The following is a 21,394-nucleotide window of genomic DNA, read 5'->3' as shown; positions in this document are numbered from 1 at the left end:
ACTCACAAGAGGTCCTACCACCCCTCAAGAGATCCTACCAATTATAGTAATTGGGTTTTAAGATCCTGTTGTCAAATAGTTATTGGCTGTATAACGTCTGGCAACAGCCTATATCTTTATGTGGGTGTATGAAACACGATTAAAGAAAATATGCAGTATTCTGCGATAAGAATATCAGCGTACTACGATAAAAAATACACGTTTACTAGTGGTGAACATCACCACCTTATATCTGGAGCGAAACGGCGATGCGTTCTCGGCGAGTTGGATGACGAGACAGCTGCTATTTAACACAATTGAATCTTCATGTCATGGCCTCACGTTGTGATATCTATGGGCTTTAGTCACTATTGTACACTACATGAGACATGACCTACCTAACAAATATAAATCTATACTATAAATTCTAAGGGATTCGCCGGAAATTGGCAACAACGCTCTCTCAGTGTCATATTTATTATTTTAATCAAAACTAGCTATTTAAAACAACAGGAATAAATTCCAATCGATTTTTTTTTCCAAGTAGCATAGCTTTATTTGTTCTTGTTATATTTTGTGCATTGTAGAGAATAACTCAGTATTTCTGGGCCGCTATCTTTAAAAAAAAAACGACATCCGCCAAATGTCATCATTGATATAAAAATAAAATGAAATTTATAAAATCTCAGGAGGCCAACGGTTACACACGTAGGGCCAAACAAGCTTATCGCATTCGTCCCACATCAATCACTGTCGTCTGTATTTTCGATAAAAATTATATTTAACATCGATAACGTTCAATAAATGGATTATGTTATACTCCCGGAGACATGGACGCGTGTTTGCCAACATATGTCAACGCGCAGTTGACCGATACGGCGGGATATTCACGTGGAGACTAATAGGAAATGGAAATTTGAATCGCAATAACTTAAAGCAAAACTAGCACTATAGAGTATTTATTTGTGTTACAAAGCAATCATTTTGCGGGTTGAAGATAATATTGGACTCTAACTTTAGAATGAGCGATGTTTACCTCTTGACCGTAAATATCAGGGTTTGAAAAGAGTCCTAATCTGTGGATAGCAGATCATGAATGCCCCTGATAGTGTTGGGCTTGACTACTATGACAATAACTATGACAATAACTTGGGTAAGGACATATACGTTGTGAGTTCCATATACTCTTGTATAAGAGAATGCGTACTATCTAACTGGTAGTTATTACTGAAATATCGATCATCTTATTGCTCTCTAGATTCCCATTGGACCGAAGCCATTCGAATCATCGCTCTATGGTCATAAAATATTCAAATTTTCAAAAATGTCCGTTACCTTTTGCAACGCGTCTTTAGCTGGCTATATCAAAACCAGACGATAAATTGGTAATTGGTTTATCATTAGTAAATTGAATTCCAGTCCCTTCCAAAATGATATTAAGCTTTTAAAGCAGATTCCAGTGAGAAAGTCTATATAAAACAACTTCACATGCCGATGTGAGAATAATCGTGAGTCGCAACTATCCAGAAATGCTTTTTACTTTCTCTCTACAATAAAATTTATCACACGACACATTGCCTATTTCTGCCGTGAAGCAGTAATGCGCTTCGGTTTGAAGGGTGGGGCAGCCGTTATAACGATACTTGAGACCTTAGAACTTATATCTCAAGGTGGGTGGCGCATTTACGTCGTAGATGTCTATGGGATCCAGTAACCACTTCACAACAGGTGGGCTGTGAGCTCGTCCACCCATCTAAGCAATAAAAAAACATTCAATAAAGTCAAAATAGCGTCAATTGTGACCGCCAAGGACTGGCCAGCTTTATCCAAACAATCAATGTTTGTCATGTATTTTCGGATTAACGCACTCATTCATATGCGTTTAAAATTAATAATACGACACACCTAGATTTGACAGACGGAAAAATTTCGTGTATTTACTTATATCATGTTTCTAATTGTTAATAATATTTACTATTTAATATCGTTTGTGCTTCAGTGCGGGAAGGATTATGTTTTGATAATACGCGTCTGTTTATGATCTCTAATACATAGGGAATGTGCTGCTTTCTTTCCCTCAGACACAGTCCACTGAGTTTCTCGCCGGTTCTTCTCAGTGGGTCGCGTTTCCGATCCGGTGGTCGATCCTGCGAAGGACGGGTCTTGCTAGGGTTCGTGTTAGCAACGTCGTCAGGTTTGAGCGCCGTGAGCTCACCTGCTAGTTAAGGTTACGCTGAAATAGCTTCTCAAGGCTCTCAGCTTAGGTAGGGTCAAAAAAAAATTATTTTCTTTAGGTATCAATATGACGAATTCAGCTGACCTAAGCTAAATTGAACTTTTCGAATCATTAATTCCGTTGAAGTCAATACGTTAGACAACCGGTGCTACGCGGTGCAGTGGGCTTGTAGTACCACTCGGTACAACGTTCGCGATTACGCCACAAAGGAATCAATTACACAGTGGCGGCGGCGAGCAGAAAGAAAACAATATTGCACTCGCAACGCTTAGGCTCTTCAGCGTTTCCGTTCCTTACCTTGTGATAGCCACAGTACTCCGCTGTTGTTAGATAGGAACAATTTAGAAAAAAAAAGACAATATTATTCGACCGGTGTCAAATTTTTATATCTGTTTAGGTATCGACAAAGAGAAGATATTCTACAGAGCGGCTGAGGTTACTCAGTACATCCACGGTCCGAATGTTATCGCTCGGAACTTGTACATAATTATGATATCATCCAATTAGAAGAATGATCTATTAGAATCGATCAAAAATCTTATGTTCTGTGATAACTGTTATCACACGTCTATGGGCTCCCGTGGCCAATGAGCCTATCTGTCAATCTGCAGTAAATACTAAAAATATATACCTTTCAAGTTATCATAAAGAATAAAAGATGATGATGCTGGATAAATCAGGAAGAATCCAAGTGAAAATTACTTCGAATGCGATAATCACAAAAACAATGAAATCAGTTCTTTCGGAATTGTCATTTCGGATTATTTTCAATCAATGGTGTCCGAAGTTCGCTTGATCGTGTAGTCATCAATATTTTAGACGATTACCATTAGCATACGGCCCACCTGATGGTGAGTGGTTACCGTCGCCCATTGACTTCAGCAATGTCAGGGGCAGAGCCAAGCCGCTATCTACCGCTTAATACTCTCCACAAGCCTCGTTTGAAGAAGGACATGTCATAGCGCTCGGGAATCACCGTTGAGGGGAGCTCATTCCCAGTACGTGGCAGTACGTGGCAAAAAATACCTCTGGAAACACACTGTAGATGACCTCAGTGGCTCCAGGTAGTATGGAAGGCTCCATTATTGTACTAGACCCAACGTTATGAAAACAACTTAAAGTCAGCTGATACGCGAGGTCATCCGTATTTGTTTAATACGAGGGGAAGCAATTCGCCAGATACCTTCACACTAGATTGTAAGAAACTATACAATCATCCCATTGTAATCTTTCTCTTCTCAGTGGGTCGCGATTGCAATCCGGTGGTAGATTCTGCAAAGCGCTGTTCTAGCTAGGGCTAATGTTAGAAAATTCTCTCAGGTTGAGCCCGTGAGCTGACCTACCCGTCTGGACGTAGCTGGAATAGCCTCTTACGCTACAAACGAATAGGTAGAGGGCAAAAGACTATGTTATTAACTTAAAAGTCTAACACATTACTATCTGGTTTGATCTGATCTTGCTCGATATGATGTTTAACTCGGCGCAAAAGAAAAAAAAAAGCTGATAACCACGAAACAATAATCCAGTTCCAGTTTGAAGGGTGGGACAGTAATTAAGCAACACAATTTGAAACTTCGACTTAGTTTCCAAAGAAGACAATCAGCTTGTGACGTCTATGAAGTCCTGTAACCCCCTAAATACCAAGACAACCGTACGTCTAAGGCAACGAAAAAAAAAGATGAGTGGTGTCGTGGGACACATTTTAAGTTCTCTTCGAGGTATTAATGGTAAAAAAGGTAGGAATGATAAAAAATATGTTATTTTTTGTACGTTATTACAAAGTTAATTCAAACTTCATTCCAAAATAATAATAATAATCGCAAAATTTCCGTTTTGCCATATCCAAGCAATTCTTAGCACTTCAGCCCGTCTCGCGAGTTCGGCCCTCGTCTCTTTGAGTCCCAGATCAAAGCACACGCGTTTCTATTAGCCCTGATTACGGCGTCGCTCTCGACTCGAACTGCCGGTACATTGTGCCCGGCGGCAAGCGGGAGGTTAAAGATCAGCTCTAGTGTCATACCTATTTTAATTAGCTTGCATTGCGTAGGCACGACTTCTTTGATGCTTGGCTGCTGTTAGAATTGTGTATCTGTTTAGTTTTATATCGCTTGAAGTAGCCTCATTATTATTTGAATGTATGTAATGTTTTTCTTTCCCTTTTTTTGTTATTGTATAATCTTATTGCCTTGGAAGAGAACTATCGTAATGCCAATTGAAATTTCATTGAGATAAAGCGTCGCCATTTCAACTTTTTTTTTCTATCTAAGCTGATAGTCTTCAGAGGCTGTCATCGTAACAAGTAGGTGTGCTCATGGAGCTCAAACCTGACGACGTTGCTAACACTAACCCCAGCAAGAGCAGTGCTTTGCAGAATCTACCAAGCAGATCGGAAACGTTGACGTCACCTCAACCTTATGTTCTACGCCGGGCCTGTCCGAAAAAAATATTATAAATAATTTCAAAAATAATAAAAGTAATAAATAGCATCCACTTTAAATAAATCGCCAGTTCGTCTCGTGATTGATTTGCTCGAGATGGGCAAATCATATCCGACCGTCCAAGCTGTTCCCAACTCTGGATGGGAGACCTTAATACCAGCTACTTCCGTTTGACTTCAGAAGTTGCCGTTCCAACTATCGATAATCCCATTTTTACCCCCATTTGGTAAGACTTCGGTTCTCTCTGTGTCTTGAACCGTATATTCCGTGGGGATTGCTCTGGAGAATTATTCATCTCCTTACCATTGCATCTCCCTCCGCAGAGTTCATCCATCTAGAACCGTTGCGTTTATGGATCTTGCGTTTCCAGAAATCAAGTTTCTATTATGAATCACCCGGCTCTTGAATGAACTCTCCTCCGCGGTGTCAACCGAGAGTTGGCGAATTGGTAGGGGAAAAAATCAGGTAGTACATATGCCGGTCTGCCTAAAAAGGCAAGCAAAAAAAAGAAGCAGTAGGTGGAAAGACTGCCCAAGACCGATGCAAATGGAAGAATTGGATTCGAGCCCTGCACCCCAGCAGAGAGTAATTAATAGGAAAAAAAGAAGAAGAAAGTGGTAAGATACCATGTATTTGAACACTTGACGCTATATATGTACAACTAGCGACCCGCCCTCGCTTCGCTTCGGAAACATTAAAACACACATGAAACCAAAAAAATAAAATAAAAAAAAAATTAAAAAAAGTAGCCTATGTTCATCAGGGACAATGTCGGCTTCTAATGGTAAAATAATTTTTCAAATCGGTCCAGTAGTTTCGGAGCCTATTCGAAACAAACAAACAAACAAATCTTTCCTCTTTATAATATTAGTATAGATATAGATAATAACAGACAAAACATAGCTCGTAATTATATATAATAAATAGGCTTTAATCATGAATTTAATCCAAAATAACATTTATAATAATTTTTTCAAAAACATATTGCATACCAATATTTCGTTAACGTCGTTGGTTGCGTTGGTGGTGTAATGGTCAGCATAGTTGCCTTCCAAGCAGTTGATCCGGGTTCGATTCCCGGCCAACGCACACTTTTTGATATTCATTTTGGATAATTTTACCAGTTATACAATCTACAAAATTGTGGTTTTACTATGAAACATATAAAAAGACAAACCTACATCAAAGTAAATTGTATTGAATCTTTTTTTTTTTATTAAATTTAATCCTTTATGGAATTTATTCACTCAATAAAACAGAAATTGACAAAGCTCTAAGACCGTGAAATCTATATCTATATCTATACTAATATTATAAAGAGGAAAGATTTGTTTGTTTGTTTGTTTCGAATAGGCTCCGAAACTACTGGACCGATTTGAAAAATTATTATATATATATTATATAATATTATATATATATTATAGAAGCCGACATTGTTCCTGATGAACATAGCCTACTTTTTTTTCATTTTTATTTATTTATTTTTTTTGGTTTCATGTGTATTTTAATGTTTCCTAAGCGAAGCGAGGGCGGGTCACTAGTAAATAATAATAAAAGGTCTGTTTCAGATAATAATAAATTCAAGACATTAAGATAATAATTAAAACTGGAAGAGGGATTTTATTAAAACTGTTTCCAATTTTTTTTAATTCCCTTATGAAGCGTAATCTGTAAGCAAAAAGTGCGCCCCCGGGTGGGCTCGAACCACCAACCTTTCGGTTAACAGCCGAACGCGCTAGCCGATTGCGCCACGGAGGCAGCCATTGCATAATGCGAAATTAAAGATTACTATTGAAGTATACGATATATCTAACAAAACGATATACCTGAGAAACCAGTTTTTTGTGCTTGAACCGGTGGAATTTTGTTTGCAGACACGCTATAGCACTGTGTTTTATTTAAGTTGAAAATAATCGAAGTACCTGTTCAGTTGGAATACAATTTTGTGTTGCAAAGTTTACTAAACTAAACTTATTTGAGGTTATGTTGACAAGCCTACCTGTGTGGAGTTTGTAATTTAAGTTTCATTAATTAAAGTGATCCTGATTTGTGTTGTTAGTGTTGTTCGGAGCCGTCTTTAAGTGTTAAATATAAACGAGTCATTTTTACGAGAACTTTTACGTAGAGATTTATTGATAGGTTATGTTCTGACAAAAATTACATGAAAACAATAAAGCTAGTGTTGCAAGTGCTTGAACTATCGAAGTGAAGTACTGTTTATTTTACAATAAAATTTTATCTCGTAAAATAGTGTGGAATTTTGTATCCATGGCGAACAGAGTCCCCGGGACATGCTGTGCAGCGTCTGTAGAAAGGGCAGGTCTCCCTGGGTTACTTCGCGACTTACAAAGACTATCCGAAGATATCGATACAGCAGACATTGTGTTCATACTGGGAGCGAATGAAGAAAAATGTTACGCACATCGGATCATCTTGATTGCAAGGTAAAAAAACGCAAAAGGAATTCCCGTACCGGGAATCGAACCCGAGCCTCCTGGGTGAAAGCCAGGTATCCTAGCCACTAGACCATACGGGATTGTACTAAGGTATCCAAAATAGTGTTATTAAATCAAATATTTAATAAATTTTGTACAAAAAATAGTGTATGTGTACATTATTTTCTTTATAACACGTACGTGTACACACACGTAAACATATCGACGCTTGAAAAGCAAACGTGACTAAGCGACAATAACTGATTTGTACATAAATGATAGCCAATAACCATATTCGATGCCCAAAAATATATATTTCTAGGTCTATTAAAATCATTTTAATCCTACAGCTAGATTCGTTAAAATTGATTTTTTTTCAGGTATTTCTCATGGATATTTCAAATTAATTTCAACTTTAAATTAGTCTACTGTAAAGTTCACGCATTGTCGCTTAGTCACTTTTGCCTTTCAAGCGTCGATATATTACACATATTATGTACATCTCAAATAGTTTATATTGAATTTATTATCGAAAATTTCTATTTAAATTTTTTAACGCCGTCTTAACCATCTTCTGTAAATCGTTTTTATTCAAATTAATTAAAATGCCTACTTGCCTGTTTAGTGGTGTTCATTGTTGAAAGATAAATATTGCTTACCTACAATATTTTACAATTTTTAGAACGTTGCTATCCCGCATTATTTATTATCCATTCAGACATTTTTTTGAAATTCACAAAGAATTCTTACTGACTAAACACACTTATTTTTGCATAATAATTTAGGTGTTTCAAATGCAAATGAAAAGCAAACGAAGATATGAAGACACAATTTACTTGATGAGCCGTACTCACCCTTTTAATATGCTAAAACGTTTACGCGAAATTCATTAAATTCCTTTTGACAAATTCGCAGTTTCCCGTTGCCATAATAAATGTAAATGTGTACCTAACGAGCAACGATCCACTTAGCGCCATCTGCTAGCATCATTAGTTAACTTATTTAGTGTAATATTGATTCTAGAGTACAGATGGCGCTGTTTGTCTATTTACCGAAATTTATTCCTTTAAATTAATTTGTTACGCGGAAAAGCGCTTTTAGCCATTTCAATACTCTTTATGGTTATTTATTCAAAACTTTCAGAAATCAAAACGTGAAAGTTTTGTGAGTTACTTATTAATCTTAAACAACTTACTTATTATTATGCCTATTGTTATATTGAACAAATTTTTATAACCTTTAAGCAGTATGTACAACGATTTGTTTTTTGCATTAATTCATCTAAAACATGAACGAAAGAGACATCGTTTGGTGTAAACTAGTATTATTTAACAAGGCTACCGTTTGAAGAGATGCTAGATATCGTTTGAAAGTGATATAGGAATTTACTTTACAAAAAACGATGCGCGTGCAACTTAGACGTGCACGTCAAAGAATAGTATTTAATTTTGCGGTGCGTACCATTGTGATTTTCTTCATTTTTCATCCTTAAATCAAATTTCTCTTGTAGTAGAGAATGCTGTGTATAAGTGAAACGACCTCTTCACCATTTATATATATATATTTTAAATTAAATATAATAATATAGAAAAACATATTTTAAAAATAAAATATAAATTAATTAATATGCTACTGCCATCTACAGGAGCAATGACAAACTAATAACAAGCCCCGTAAACAGAATGCGTTATAAGAGAAACGACTTAGCTCGTTTTGTCTCACAGAATGGAAAGCAGTCGACGTCGCCCCAACACGTCATTTCGGATCCTCCCGATCCACTAACGGTGCTTTAAGGTACCTCAAGCACCGGTCATCGTTCTCGTCGAACCCGTCGCTTACGACGAAGGGCTCGACGAGTAAATTAACCCTCAGCCCACTGAGTTTTTCGCTGGATCTTCTCAGTGGGTCGCGTTTCCGATCCGGTGGTAGATTCTGCGAAGCACGGCTCTTGCTAGGGTTCGTGTTAGCACCGTCGTCAGGTTTGAGCCCCGTGAGCTCACCTACTGTTCAGGTTCCGCTGAAATAGCCTCTCAAGGCTCTCAGCTGGGCAGGATAAAAAAAAAAGCTTTGTCTCTTCCCTCTGTCCACGATCGAGTGGTTCGCGAGACGCTATCTATTTTATCACTCTCACTCTTCCTAAATTGTTTTTTTTCTCTATAGCCGTAACGAATCTGTCGCGAGTTAAATTTTAATCTCAACGCCCCTTTAGAAGTTCTGATAGCATCAGCGAAAGGCGCCACATTGTCATTACAGACGATGACGTCATTTTATTAGTTGATGTCATTGCCTTCCATAGAGACAGTAAATAAGACTCATTTTCCAATGAATTATGTTTATTACATTTCAAGTGTACAGCGATAACAACAGAGAGCTCCGCCTCGAGCAGCCGAATGTAATGTGCGTCGTCGGGCCTTCGTGTTCTTACGGATCAGGCCTCGATGCAATCCCCTCTTCCCGGGCTTGAGCTCCCTGCCTAACCAGGCAGGGTTGATGGTCATGCCTAAATGGATGACGTCAGCAATGCTGGGGGCTTGGCTAGGTTACCACCAAACCGCGGCTTACCCCAGGCCTTACCTTTAACAGAACGTATAATAATAAAAGCGACAATAAATAACAATGCCTTGCAGTAACTTACTGTTGAAACCATCGATATAGTTGAAACCAAATAAAAATAGTGACAACACATCTAAACAGGGGAAAACTAATAAAATATAAGTTCCTTTGTATTTCCAGGAGCCATTCCGAATGAATTATGTATACAAGTTATTTCAACTAGACACGGGTGCGAAAGAAAAAATCTGTCCTTATAAATTTGCATCTAAATGGGACTGCTGGACATGTGGTCCGTTCGGAAAACGGAGCACCGAACTTCTGACAACAAGAGAGTTCGATAACTTATGCGCGAAGTTTCAGTTTCCGAACGTATTTTAGGTAAAGGCCGGTTCAGATGCGCGAATTTAACGACGCGTTTTGTTACGCATTGAAACCCTAATTGTAATCTCTCTTTATGCACGAGATCTTAAATAAATGAGTAGTTTTAAATTAAAATTAAACATAAAAGAGAAATTAACATTTTTTATCCCTTAATTCTAATTAAATCCTTAGGCCAAAGTAATTAACACATTAAACGTCGTATGACTATTATAATTACTATCGACTATTTTCATTCAGGCCACGGTGCTCACCGGTGAGCCTTATCTTACAAAACCATTGGGGCCATTAGAGTCACCTTTGAAATATTTTAAGTTAGTCAGTCTTGAAGATATGGAAAATACGTTCTATTACATTGCCAGATAGACCTAAGTCAAGTTAATAAAACCGTGCTAAAACGGTTACTACATGCTTACTAATAAAATATTTTATATATGTATCCGGAAATCCCGGGCTGCGCCTATGAAGTAGGTAATTCGCCAGATGTAGTCCGTGGTTAGTATCTAAGTCTGAATTCCATATCTAAATCTGCCTTTAATTCGTATATCGAGTACTAGCGACCCGCCCTCGCTTCCCTTCGGAAACATTAAAACACACATGAAACCAAAAAAAAAAACATATAAAAAAAAATAAAAAAAGTAGCCTATGTTCATCAGGGACAATGTCGGCTTCTAATGGAAAAAGAATTTTTCAAATCGGTCCAGTAGTTTCGGAGCCTATTCGAAACAAACAAACAAACAAACAAATCTTTCCTCTTTATAATATTAGTATAGACTAATAATTTATTCGTTAATTAAAAAAAAATCGTAAACACGATATTGCAGCTTAAATGAGAAAGCACACGCGAAAGCCACCGCCCGTGGCAAAAACATTTTAACAGAGCGGTTACTGTGCCCTCCATCTTTCAGAACGGAGCACATAACCTCACGGAAAAACCTTGAGAGGCTATTTCAGCGTAACCTTAACTAGTAGGTGAGCTCATGGGGCTCAAACCGGAGTGATGCTAACACTGACCCTAGCAAGAGCAGGGCTTCATAGAATCTACCATCGGATCGGAAATGCGACCCACTGAGAAGATCCGGCAAGAAACTCAGTGGGTTATGCTTCGCGTCGAAAACGGACAGCGGTTAAATATGTCTTATACACAAACCCTTACAAAGAATCGGAAACATTTTGGTAGGAATAACTTGACATTAGTTCGATAGTCCATAATAATAAATTTCGTTATTATTATACGATGCGTCATGAGCAAAAAAAGCTTTCATAGAATAATTTATTTAAGGTTGGTTTATGTAGGTATGTAGGTACATTTGCTTATAACTATATCTCACGGAGGATCATCGGTTGTCATTTCCATGGTCAAATAATTAATCACTAAAGACCAGGTTGACCATGTGCTCGATAGCTTATCTTGTTCAATAAATAAAATGCTAAATTTACAAAGTTGAAATTTTCCCTTCCGCGTATCTGGTCTGTTTAAAAAAAACCAATTTCTGCAAAGAACCGTTATTTATCTTAACTAAATTACTGCTATCGTCTTAAAACAGCAATAACTGTACATAATATTAAACAAGTTGAAGTTATACACGGGGTACGACGGAGCGTATCGTGCAAATATGATTGATTGCCGTAAACTTACAGCGTGGAGTTCGCAACTTTTGTGAATTAATCACGCGAACCTGCCGCGGCTCCACGCAGATGCCAGGGTGGAATAAAAAAAAAACAAATAGCGACCGCATGCCAAAAGAAGTATTAATGTAAAAAGTACCTAAATAGATTTCAAATTAGACGTATATCACCCACAATTTTTATTATTAATATTTTAAATCACTAAATATGTAAAAACTAATTACTTTTTTTATAAACATTTAAAAACGAATCACAATTCAGTGTATGCGCTATTACAGTTAGCTAGTACATTTTGGCGCCAAATGACGTAGATCGTAACAAAATGGCGTTCTGGCGAGTTTTGTAAAATTTATATTACAAAACGAATTGTCGTAACGATCGGTGCTCTGTATGTTTAGCATTTTTCAGTTGTGTATGTCACAAATGAGGGGTTGCCCTACTTATCAAACCTCGTTTTGTGAAGCTAGTACCCCTCGAGATTCCCCTCTAGAATAGATAGGAAAAAAAACGAAAGAAAAAATTATAAGAAATAATAAATTAGGTAAATGGAAAGGGGTATGTATGCTCGGAGTTTCTTTGATGGATCGAGTCAGAAATGATGAAATCCGTCAAAGAACCAAAGTAACCGACATAGCCCTAAAGATTAGCAAGCTGAAGTGGCAATGGGCCGGACATACGTGTCGCAGAACCGATGGCCGATGGAGCAGACGTGTTCTGGACTGGAGACCGCGTACCGGTAAGCCCAGCGTTGGGCGTCCCCCTGCCCGTTGGACCGATGACTTGCGGCGATATGCTGGGAGAGATTGGATGCGGAAGGCGGAGGATCGTTCATTGTGGCGGACTATGGGAGAGTCCTACATCCAGCAGTGGAGAGATACAGGCTGATGATGATGATGATGAATAAATTATACTATGCTTACTGTTCTAGGGCCTAACAATATGTTGCCGATCCAATAATTATCTTTATATGACGTCATAAAAAACAACACTGTTATTTTTTGTGGCCCTAAATGGGTACGTCACTATCAATTATTACATTAACAACGACAACTACAATCATTTATTTTATTGTTCACTCTTCTTCTATTGGAATATGCATCTCATTCCACTCTGCTTGAACTGCTGCTGCTTTCTAGAAAAAAGCCTTTGGATAAATAAAGTCTTTTTAGAAACTGCTTACTTATTATCTTCATAATGTGGATCACCATATTTTCTGTTTACTTAAAGAATAAAAAAACCCTCCATCTTGAATTTCGTAGCCTTCCAAGCAGTTCATCACCAAATAGCAGTTTTCATTTCCCTGACACTTCATTACACCTGTGTTGAACGTTACCGCTGTCCTTATTGCACCACATACATCTGACGAAGTTAGACAGAGAAGCAACATTTCGTAAGTTTCCCGAGGAAGTCGTTCCTTTATACTAAATAACACAGTTTCTCAGTCGTACAGTCTATTAACTTGAAATGCTATCAAGATTTGGATAATCATCCTGACATTAACAAAACTAAGAATACTTTAAAAAATTCGTAGACCCACCTGATGGGGAGGTGATGCCGTCGCTCAAACACGTCAGTAATGCTAGGGGCATAGCCAAGCTGCTGCCTACCCCTGAGTAACTTTGTGTAAAGATGGACCTGTCAGAACATATTATATCCTCCTCTCTGCGTCGTATTTCTCATTGCTGAGGGTCGTGACCACTCTTTTTGATGTAAAATCTGTTTTAATGTCAATGTATCTAATGTAACCAAAACAAATTTTACTGTTAATTTAGGCTTATTAAAACCTTATATTCATTAAAGGTTTTCTCTTATTACACATTTGTATCACCTTCGCACGCACGATATTCCTCCATCTATTCTTGTCTCTGGCGGTGTGGAGGGCGTTGTGAAATGTGGAATCAAGAGCGGTGCGGATCTGGTCGGACCAACGTATTGGGCTGCACCCTCGAGGTCTTTTTCCCAACTACCTTACCAGATGGACATGTCAGAACATATTATATCATCGTGGACGAAAAGACAAGATAAGCGTGAAAAAGCGATGTGACTATATAGGCCGGTATTCAAATCCCGCAAACCAATTGTTATAAGAAATGAATAGCACCACAAATGACTTCTAAGATGACAGATTAAAATCGTTTAATAAACTGTATTTGTTTTGTGTAGTTACTGCTAGAAAAATAAACTGTTTACTAAAGGGTGTATAGGGGATAATTTGGGACTTAATTACGGCGGTGCGGTGTGGGGGTTGATTGATGGCTCAGTGATGATGGCAGCAACTCGCGATTTATTCCATCAGCGTTAGACTGTTTACTTTAAATGTTCGGAAATTTAGGTCGAATCTATATACCTTTTCCGTGCTGCTAATAAAGCGAAAATGAAACTACATATTCATATGCATTTGATGTAGACAGTCTTTCAGTTCAACCTTAGGGCCTCTTTCAATAGTGATAGCCAAACAACCTTTTTGAAAAGCCGCCTCATGTGTGACGTCCGTGTGCTACTTTAAACTTAACATCAACTGGGCTGTAAGCTTATCTCTGTAATAAAAAAAAAATTGTTAGATGTGAAATTTAAAAAAATCTTGACAATTTTTTATTTCTTGATATTTGTCTGAAATATAAATTGTATTGTTCACGAAATATTCCTGCTATCCAAAACATAATACTTTAAGAATATTAATATGTTCTGCAGTGTACTCTCTGGGCTGTGTAATAATGAAGAAAATCAGCCAGCTTAAAAACGATTATATTTAACGAGAGAAACTTTTTAAAATTGTTTGCTAGAGATTTTGTAAAGCACCTAGTGTGCGAGAGAGCTAGCGAGATATTCTAACTACGTACTCACTCATTCTCGTCAACTGCCATATTTGTTTTTCGATAAGTCATAATTTTTTTCAATGTAATTTTTTCACAACAAAGTTTCTATAAATTATATGCCTTACAACGTGTCAAAGTTTTAATGAAACCTTAAACGTCGGTAGCGCAGTTTTGGAAACGAACTCGACTCGTGCGCGCTCTCTGTGCTTAGTGAGTTTTTTAACGTTCTCGATAGCGTAAAAGTTAGCTGCTCATATTTGTATGGAATGGGATCGTTTGCGTACGTTTGCCGCTGTTCCAACTGCATACAAATTCGAGTTAACTCTTACGCTATCGAGAACGTTAACAAGCTCGCACTAAGCCCACTGTTTCATTTACAAACAAAATACCCCCTCACATTGTGTAGTACCTACTGTTACAAAATAAAGAAACGTCTTGAATCTTAACCAATTTGGGAGCGAACAATAAATGAATATATTTTAATGTATACAATAAAAAGTGTTTTAAGTACACTCTTAAACGACAAAGCGTTTTCATGTGAATGTTTCTTTTGACACTGCGAAATTAGTTTTATTTGTTTATGTAGAACAACGAAATACCAAAACACGTTTACTTTGTGTACATATGTATAGCGATTAAGGGTCTTATTGCTATGACTATTAAGACTATCTACAGGTAAAATTCATATGGTTTTATTTAAGATATATAAAAATACCTTTAAGGTTTAATATCTCGTTAATTAGATATTGTCATTTTATTATATCCGACTCTACGGTTTTCGTGAATGTTATTCATTGACGTTTGACTAATGTCTTATTCATTTTTATTTAGACCACTAGCTGACCCGGCAGACTTCGTAGTGCCTCAATCGATAAATAAAAGATCTAAACTTTTGTATAAAATAAACTCAAAACAAACAAACGGAATCCGTCCGACGGGGGACACATCAAAGGAAAAACAAAATTGTTATTTTTATTTAATTCCGAGCATTTTCATATTTAACTTCTTATCTACCTTTTAAACCTTCTCTGGACTTCCACAAATAATTCAAGACCAAAATTAGCCAAATCGGTTCAGCCGTTCTCGAGTTTTAGCGAGACTAACGAAAAGCAATTCATTTTTATATACATATATTAGTCTAAGTATGTATTTTTATTTATTGCTTAGGTGTGTGGTCGAGCTCACGGTCCACCTGGTGTTAAGTGGTTACCGGAGCCCATAGACATCTACAACGCAAATACGGCCACCTATCTTGAGATAAAGTTCTAAGGTCTCAGTATAATTACAACGGCTGCCCCACCCTTCAAACCGAACCGCATTACTGTTTTCCGGCAAAAATAGGCAAGGTAGTACCTACCCATGCGTGTCACAAAACATCCTAACACCAGTAAAATTTGCCAGTACAGTAAGAAGTTGCCGCATAATAATAACTTCGAACCGCATAGATTTATGTCCGTGTGCATCTAGCTTAAATTAGAAATGTTAACAGAAACACAATTTATATGCGCGAATCGCATTAAAAAACAATGCGGTCTGAAAGCTACGCCATCTATCGGTGCGCGATGAAAACAACGGATTGTAATTACAAGTTTGACGTGCACGCGAAACCGCTTGTGCGAGGGCGGCCATGTTTTGTCTTGATTTTTTTTCATTTTTAAGATGGTTGGTATATATTTAGTATCGGGCGACTGTTATGTGTTGAATTCCGGGGCATGTACCCGTTTTCCTAGGACAGACTTCGTACATTCAATGTACATTGTTTAATGTACAATGTTTAATGTACCTACAGTTCTCCGGTAACCGTATTCGTCGAACTCGACAAAGAGTTCGCAAGTGGCCAGCATTCTAAAAGAAAAGTTTTTACTGTGTGACAATACTTATGACCTGACTAGTTATATAACAACGGCTAAGCTAAAGCTTTATAGTACTCGATCTCACATTCATTCCGATAAAACTCAATAAAGACTTTTTTTTTATTAATTTTGAGCATGGTGTGATGTTATGCATAGTTAGTTGCACTGCGCTTTGTATTTTTGATTACCAGTCAACTTCGAATAGGGGCGAATGAGACAAAACTACGCCATGCTCTCTCTTCTTTTTCTTTCTAGAAGTTTCAGAACGTTAAATAACGAAAAAAATTAAAATTTCAATATGTATCGTGGTCACCCTAGTCGAAAGCTCGCACGACACGGAGTGCACGAACAATAGTCAAAAGGAACAATGGAGCGGGTTACTGCAAAACGCAGATATTCTTTCATAAATTATACTTATGAATTGGCAAGCCACCTATTAGGTTTGGGAAATCGAACATAAATTACTGGTGGTAGGACCTCTTGTGAGTCCGCACGGGTACCACCACCCTGCCTGTTTCTGCCGTGAAGCAGTAATGCGTTTCGATTTGAAGGGTGGGGCAGCCGTTGTAACTATACTCGAAGACCTTAGAACTTATATCTCAAGGTGGGTGGCGCATTTACGTTGTAGATGTCTATGGGCTTCAGTTACCACTTAACACCAGGTGCGCTGTGAGCTCGGCCACCTATCTCAGTAATAAAAAAAAAGGTCACCATTTTAAGTCATACATTTCTGGAGGCAATATTACCGCGTGATGGATATATAGATGTGAAGGAAGTGCCATAAAACTGTTTTATTTCCCGCGAGACGACTGCGAAGCGTCCGAGCGAGTACCGTTGATTTATTCAGTGCGCTTCACGCCTGCCCGTTCCTTCGAGGGTAGACAGGGTACACTGTACAGATATGAGAATATGAAGGAAGCTGTATTTCAACATTCTACGTAATCTTCATCTAATGTTCAAAATTCGACCATAATCGCTGTCACCCCAAGACTTAAATTCATATTTTTGTGTTAATTGTTAAGGTATTAAGGTGTTAAGTGGTTACTGGAGCCGATACACATCTATAACGTAAATGCACCACCCATCTTGAGATATGAGTTCTAAGATCTTAGTACAGTTACAACGGCATTACTGCTTCACCGCGAAAATAAGCAGGGCTGTGGTACCCCGCGCGGACTCACAAGCGGCCTTACCACCAGTAAATTCATTTAACGTAATTAGGTACATTCACTATCCTGTGTGCTTAATGCGGTTTTTTAACGTTCTCGATAGCGTAAAAGTTAACTTAATGTGTACGGAGTTGGAACGCTTGTCTACGTTTACCGCTAGGGGCGTAGTTTGTTTTTGTTTTGATTCCTCTAAGCTTTCGGATAATCACTATTAAAAATTATCATTAAACGTAACTTTTTTTTATTGCTTATATTTGTGGACGAGCTCACAGCCCACCTGGTGTTAAGTGGTTACTGGAGCCCATAGACGTCTACAACGTAAATGCGCCACCCACCTTGAGATATAAGTTCTAAGGTCTCAAGTACAGTTACAACGGGTGCCCCACCCTTCAAACCGAAACGCATTACTGCTTCACGACAGAAATAGGCGGGGTGGTGGTACCTGTCCGTGGGGACTCATAAGAGGTCCTACCACTAGTAATTACGCAAATTATAATTTTGCGGGTTTGATTTTTATTATACGATGCTATTCCTTTACCGTGGAAGTCAATCGTGAACATTTGTTGAGTACGTATTTCATTAGAAAAATTGGTACCCGCCTGAGATTCGAACACCAGTGCATCGCTTCAATACGAATGCACCGGACGTCTTATCCATTAGGCCACGACGACTTCGAGATCTACGAGAATAAGTACGCAATTGGTAAAATAAAACATATTCCCTAAATATATTTTGTTCTGCAAACAAGACATTATCGGGTTTCGTTCAAATATCAGGCAACACTTAGTGTTATTGCAACTGACACTAACACCCTCACTCGTTCGACGTCAGCTCATTATCTTCAGAAACACGAGAACGATCACACGCTGCGACCGTGTCTTGTGTTTGACAATTTTTATTTTCTATTATCTACCCTCAATTTATAAAACGTAGCCTTCGCGGTGACTACGGAAAAGGATCTAATTATTTATTGTGACGCTTTCCTACGTACCTACTATAAAATTGCGACAAAATTAACATCTGAATCCTAAAGAACAGAACAACACGACATATAACGAAACATAATTATAATTCGAGGGATGACAAGCTATTTAGTTTAAGAGACATATTTGCAATTTTTTTTAAAATATTCAAGAAATAAAAAAAAACGTGACAAAAAAACTTCTTCTGCTATTTGAATGCGGTAAATATAGTTCGATTAAAAACATCGAATTATTGTTGCGAATACCAAATAAAACGCACCTTTAATAACAAAGATAAATGTCGCTTATTAAGTGGAATGTTGCTTAACCCGAATATCCTGTCACCCCTCGAAATAAATACAAATAGCATCGATTATTGAATACTTCACAAGGACAAGGATGCCTACTCAAATTAGTGTAACTCTTGAATAAATGATTAAGCTAGTGTTTGTACAGCAGTAGCGTCGAAATTTTCAAACGCTGATTGCCTTTTCCAACTACAAGACATACAAACGAGCGACGAAATTAGAATGCTGGCAACACCTCAGTTGATTGCAGCTTCAGACGCAGCAACACCGAATCGAACCGAACTGAATCAGCGGACTTTTTGGCGGGAACACGAGGAGTGAGTTGTGTGATTTGTTTTATTTTGTCTAATTAGTGTTTCTTCAGGTTTAAATGTGTAATAACGGTGGTTTATTAACTGTTTAGTATCTGTGAAAGTGCACAAATGTGGGAAAACAAAGCCGCTGAACGTAACTTCTCGGGATCCTCCAAAAAGTCCACTGAAAAAGTCTCAGTAAATGACTACCATTTTACTGAGATTATACTTCATCCCATATCATCTTATCTCATTTTATTTCATTTTCATTTCATTTCATAATATCATTTTCATAGAAAAAAGTTACGTATCATTAAAATTAAAATAAGACTTGACCTATAGGTCTTAGTTACCAGGTTATAAAATCTCTTAAAAAAAAAAAAGAACTGAATCAGCTAACTAGATTAAAAAGATAATGACGTAATTTCAAAGCCAGTCTGATTTATTGCATACACGGGTGAACGAACTCACGGCACGCCTGGTGTGAAGTGATCACTGGAGCCCATAGACATCTACGACGTAAATGCCGTCACCACCTTGAGATATGAGTTCGAAGGTCGCAAGTATAGTTGTATAATCTCAAAACTTACTAATTTTACAGGAGAGTTTTCTAAAGGTTTAACATTTGATATTTTTAATATTAATCATCTTTGCAACATTTATGTTTATTTTTTACCAGTTACTTTATCTGTCTTTTAAAGTAAGATAAAATTATGTGTTAATTTTGTTAATAGTAGTAAAAACATAGGTAAACAAAAAAAACTAAACTACGCTCTTTTGACAGTATTTATGAGAAAAATACTGGTGATACCAAATTATTACGCATATTAACTCAATTTCGAATATTTTTGGAAATTATACATTTTTAATGCTAAAAGACGATATATTATTATGTATTTCCAAAATGTATTATTTTTTTTAAAATATGGTCTGAAATAAGTGATAATTATTATTATTATTTACGCTACATCACGTAGCGAGATCTAATCAATCTAAAATACGAAATGCTGTTTATTTTTTGTTTAGGCAGCATCTAAAACACCAATCAGGGATAAGAGCTTTTTTACGACAACCCAAACTCGGGATCTATAACAATTCTACCAAAATATTTTTCGTGTCAAGTAAATAAAAAAATAGGATGGTGATTAATGACTCTCATATCACTGTCAGCGTGGACGCTTCGCACAATCTTGAACACAGTGTATACATCAGCAGAGACTGCTGTACAGAGTGAGGTAGGCAGCAGTGGAACCACTCTTTCGATAGTAATAAACCTTAATAGTCTTCGAAAAATAAAAAAAATCATCGCTTGCCTTGCGTCATACCTGGCAATGGACGCCGCGCGTTTTAAGCATTGCGTGTTAGGTATCTATATAGGTATATTAAAAAAAAAAAAAAAATATTTTTTATTGCTTAGATGGGTGGACGAGTTCACAGCCCACCTGGTGTTAAGTGGTTACTGGAGCCCATAAACATTTACAACGCAAATGCACCACCCACTTTGAGATATAAGTTCTAAGATCTCAGTATAGTTACAACGGCTGCCCTACCCTTCAAACCGAAACGCATTACTGCTTCACGGCAGAAATAGGCAAGGCGGTGGTACCTACCCGCGCGGACTCACAAGAGGTTCTACCACCAGTAAACAAGAGGAATATGTGAAGCACCCCCTTTTTACAAAAATTGCGCGGACGGAGGAGTTTAAAATTTCTCACACTTACAGAGAATATAGAGAAGGAGTGCAGAATATTTTTTATTTTATTTAATTATGCATAAAAATCGTTAAATCAATAAAGAAAACATTACACACACTACCATGTATTTTACACAACACATATTATTAATAATTAATAATTAATAAGCCTTTATTGCTGTTCTTATTTTTACAAACTATATCAAATTACTTAAACATGCCAAAACTTAAATACTAAGTTCCTTATGGAATTAAATTAAATATCGGCAAACGGTGGTTGTGGTATCGCAGCTTGTCCTTCGACAAAGGCCTCCTCTAAAGATTTCCACTGTGTCCTGTCCTTTGCTGTACGCGTCCATGTAGTACCAGCTATTTTTATAATGTCGTCCTCCCATCTTTTAGTCTGTCTACCTCTATTCCTTTTACCATCTCGTGGATACCATTCGGTTATTAAACTGGTCCATTTCTCCTTTTGCTCTCTGATCATATGTCCAGACCATCGCCATTTTAGCTGTTTGTAAGTTGTGTATGCGTTCTTAAAGTTTGTCTTGCTCTTTATGTCTTTTAGTTTTATTCGGTCTTTTCTTTTTACGCCTATTGTACTTCTCTCTATTCCGTTTTGACAAATTTTTAATTTGTTTGATAGTTCTTC

At 37.4% G+C, this 21,394-nt stretch overlaps 1 protein-coding gene and 3 non-coding genes across 4 annotated transcripts in view; 2 read left to right on the top strand and 2 right to left on the bottom strand.

Annotated features, from left to right (window-relative positions):
• The first annotated feature begins 5,670 nt into the window (after nt 1-5,670).
• TRNAG-UCC (transfer RNA glycine (anticodon UCC)) lies at nt 5,671-5,742 on the top strand. Its single transcript has one exon. It is a non-coding gene; the product is annotated as a tRNA-Gly (tRNA).
• A 595-nt stretch (nt 5,743-6,337) lies between these two features.
• On the bottom strand, nt 6,338-6,411 carry TRNAN-GUU (transfer RNA asparagine (anticodon GUU)). The gene has a single exon. It is a non-coding gene; the product is annotated as a tRNA-Asn (tRNA).
• A 131-nt stretch (nt 6,412-6,542) lies between these two features.
• LOC114243308 (serine-enriched protein) overlaps nt 6,543-21,394 on the top strand; it is a 36,465-nt gene continuing 21,613 nt past the window's right edge. The window contains exon 1 of the mRNA XM_028174751.2: nt 6,543-7,097. Coding sequence (XP_028030552.2) covers nt 6,922-7,097 — 176 coding nt within the window. The 5' untranslated portion in view covers nt 6,543-6,921. The remainder of the gene's footprint in view (nt 7,098-21,394) is intronic.
• On the bottom strand, nt 7,118-7,189 carry TRNAE-UUC (transfer RNA glutamic acid (anticodon UUC)). Its single transcript has one exon. It is a non-coding gene; the product is annotated as a tRNA-Glu (tRNA).

This window comes from Bombyx mandarina, chromosome 11 (assembly GCF_030267445.1).
Source record: "Bombyx mandarina strain Sakado chromosome 11, ASM3026744v2".
Lineage (NCBI taxonomy): Eukaryota > Metazoa > Arthropoda > Insecta > Lepidoptera > Bombycidae > Bombyx > Bombyx mandarina.
This window is presented reverse-complemented; position numbering and strand designations above follow the sequence as displayed.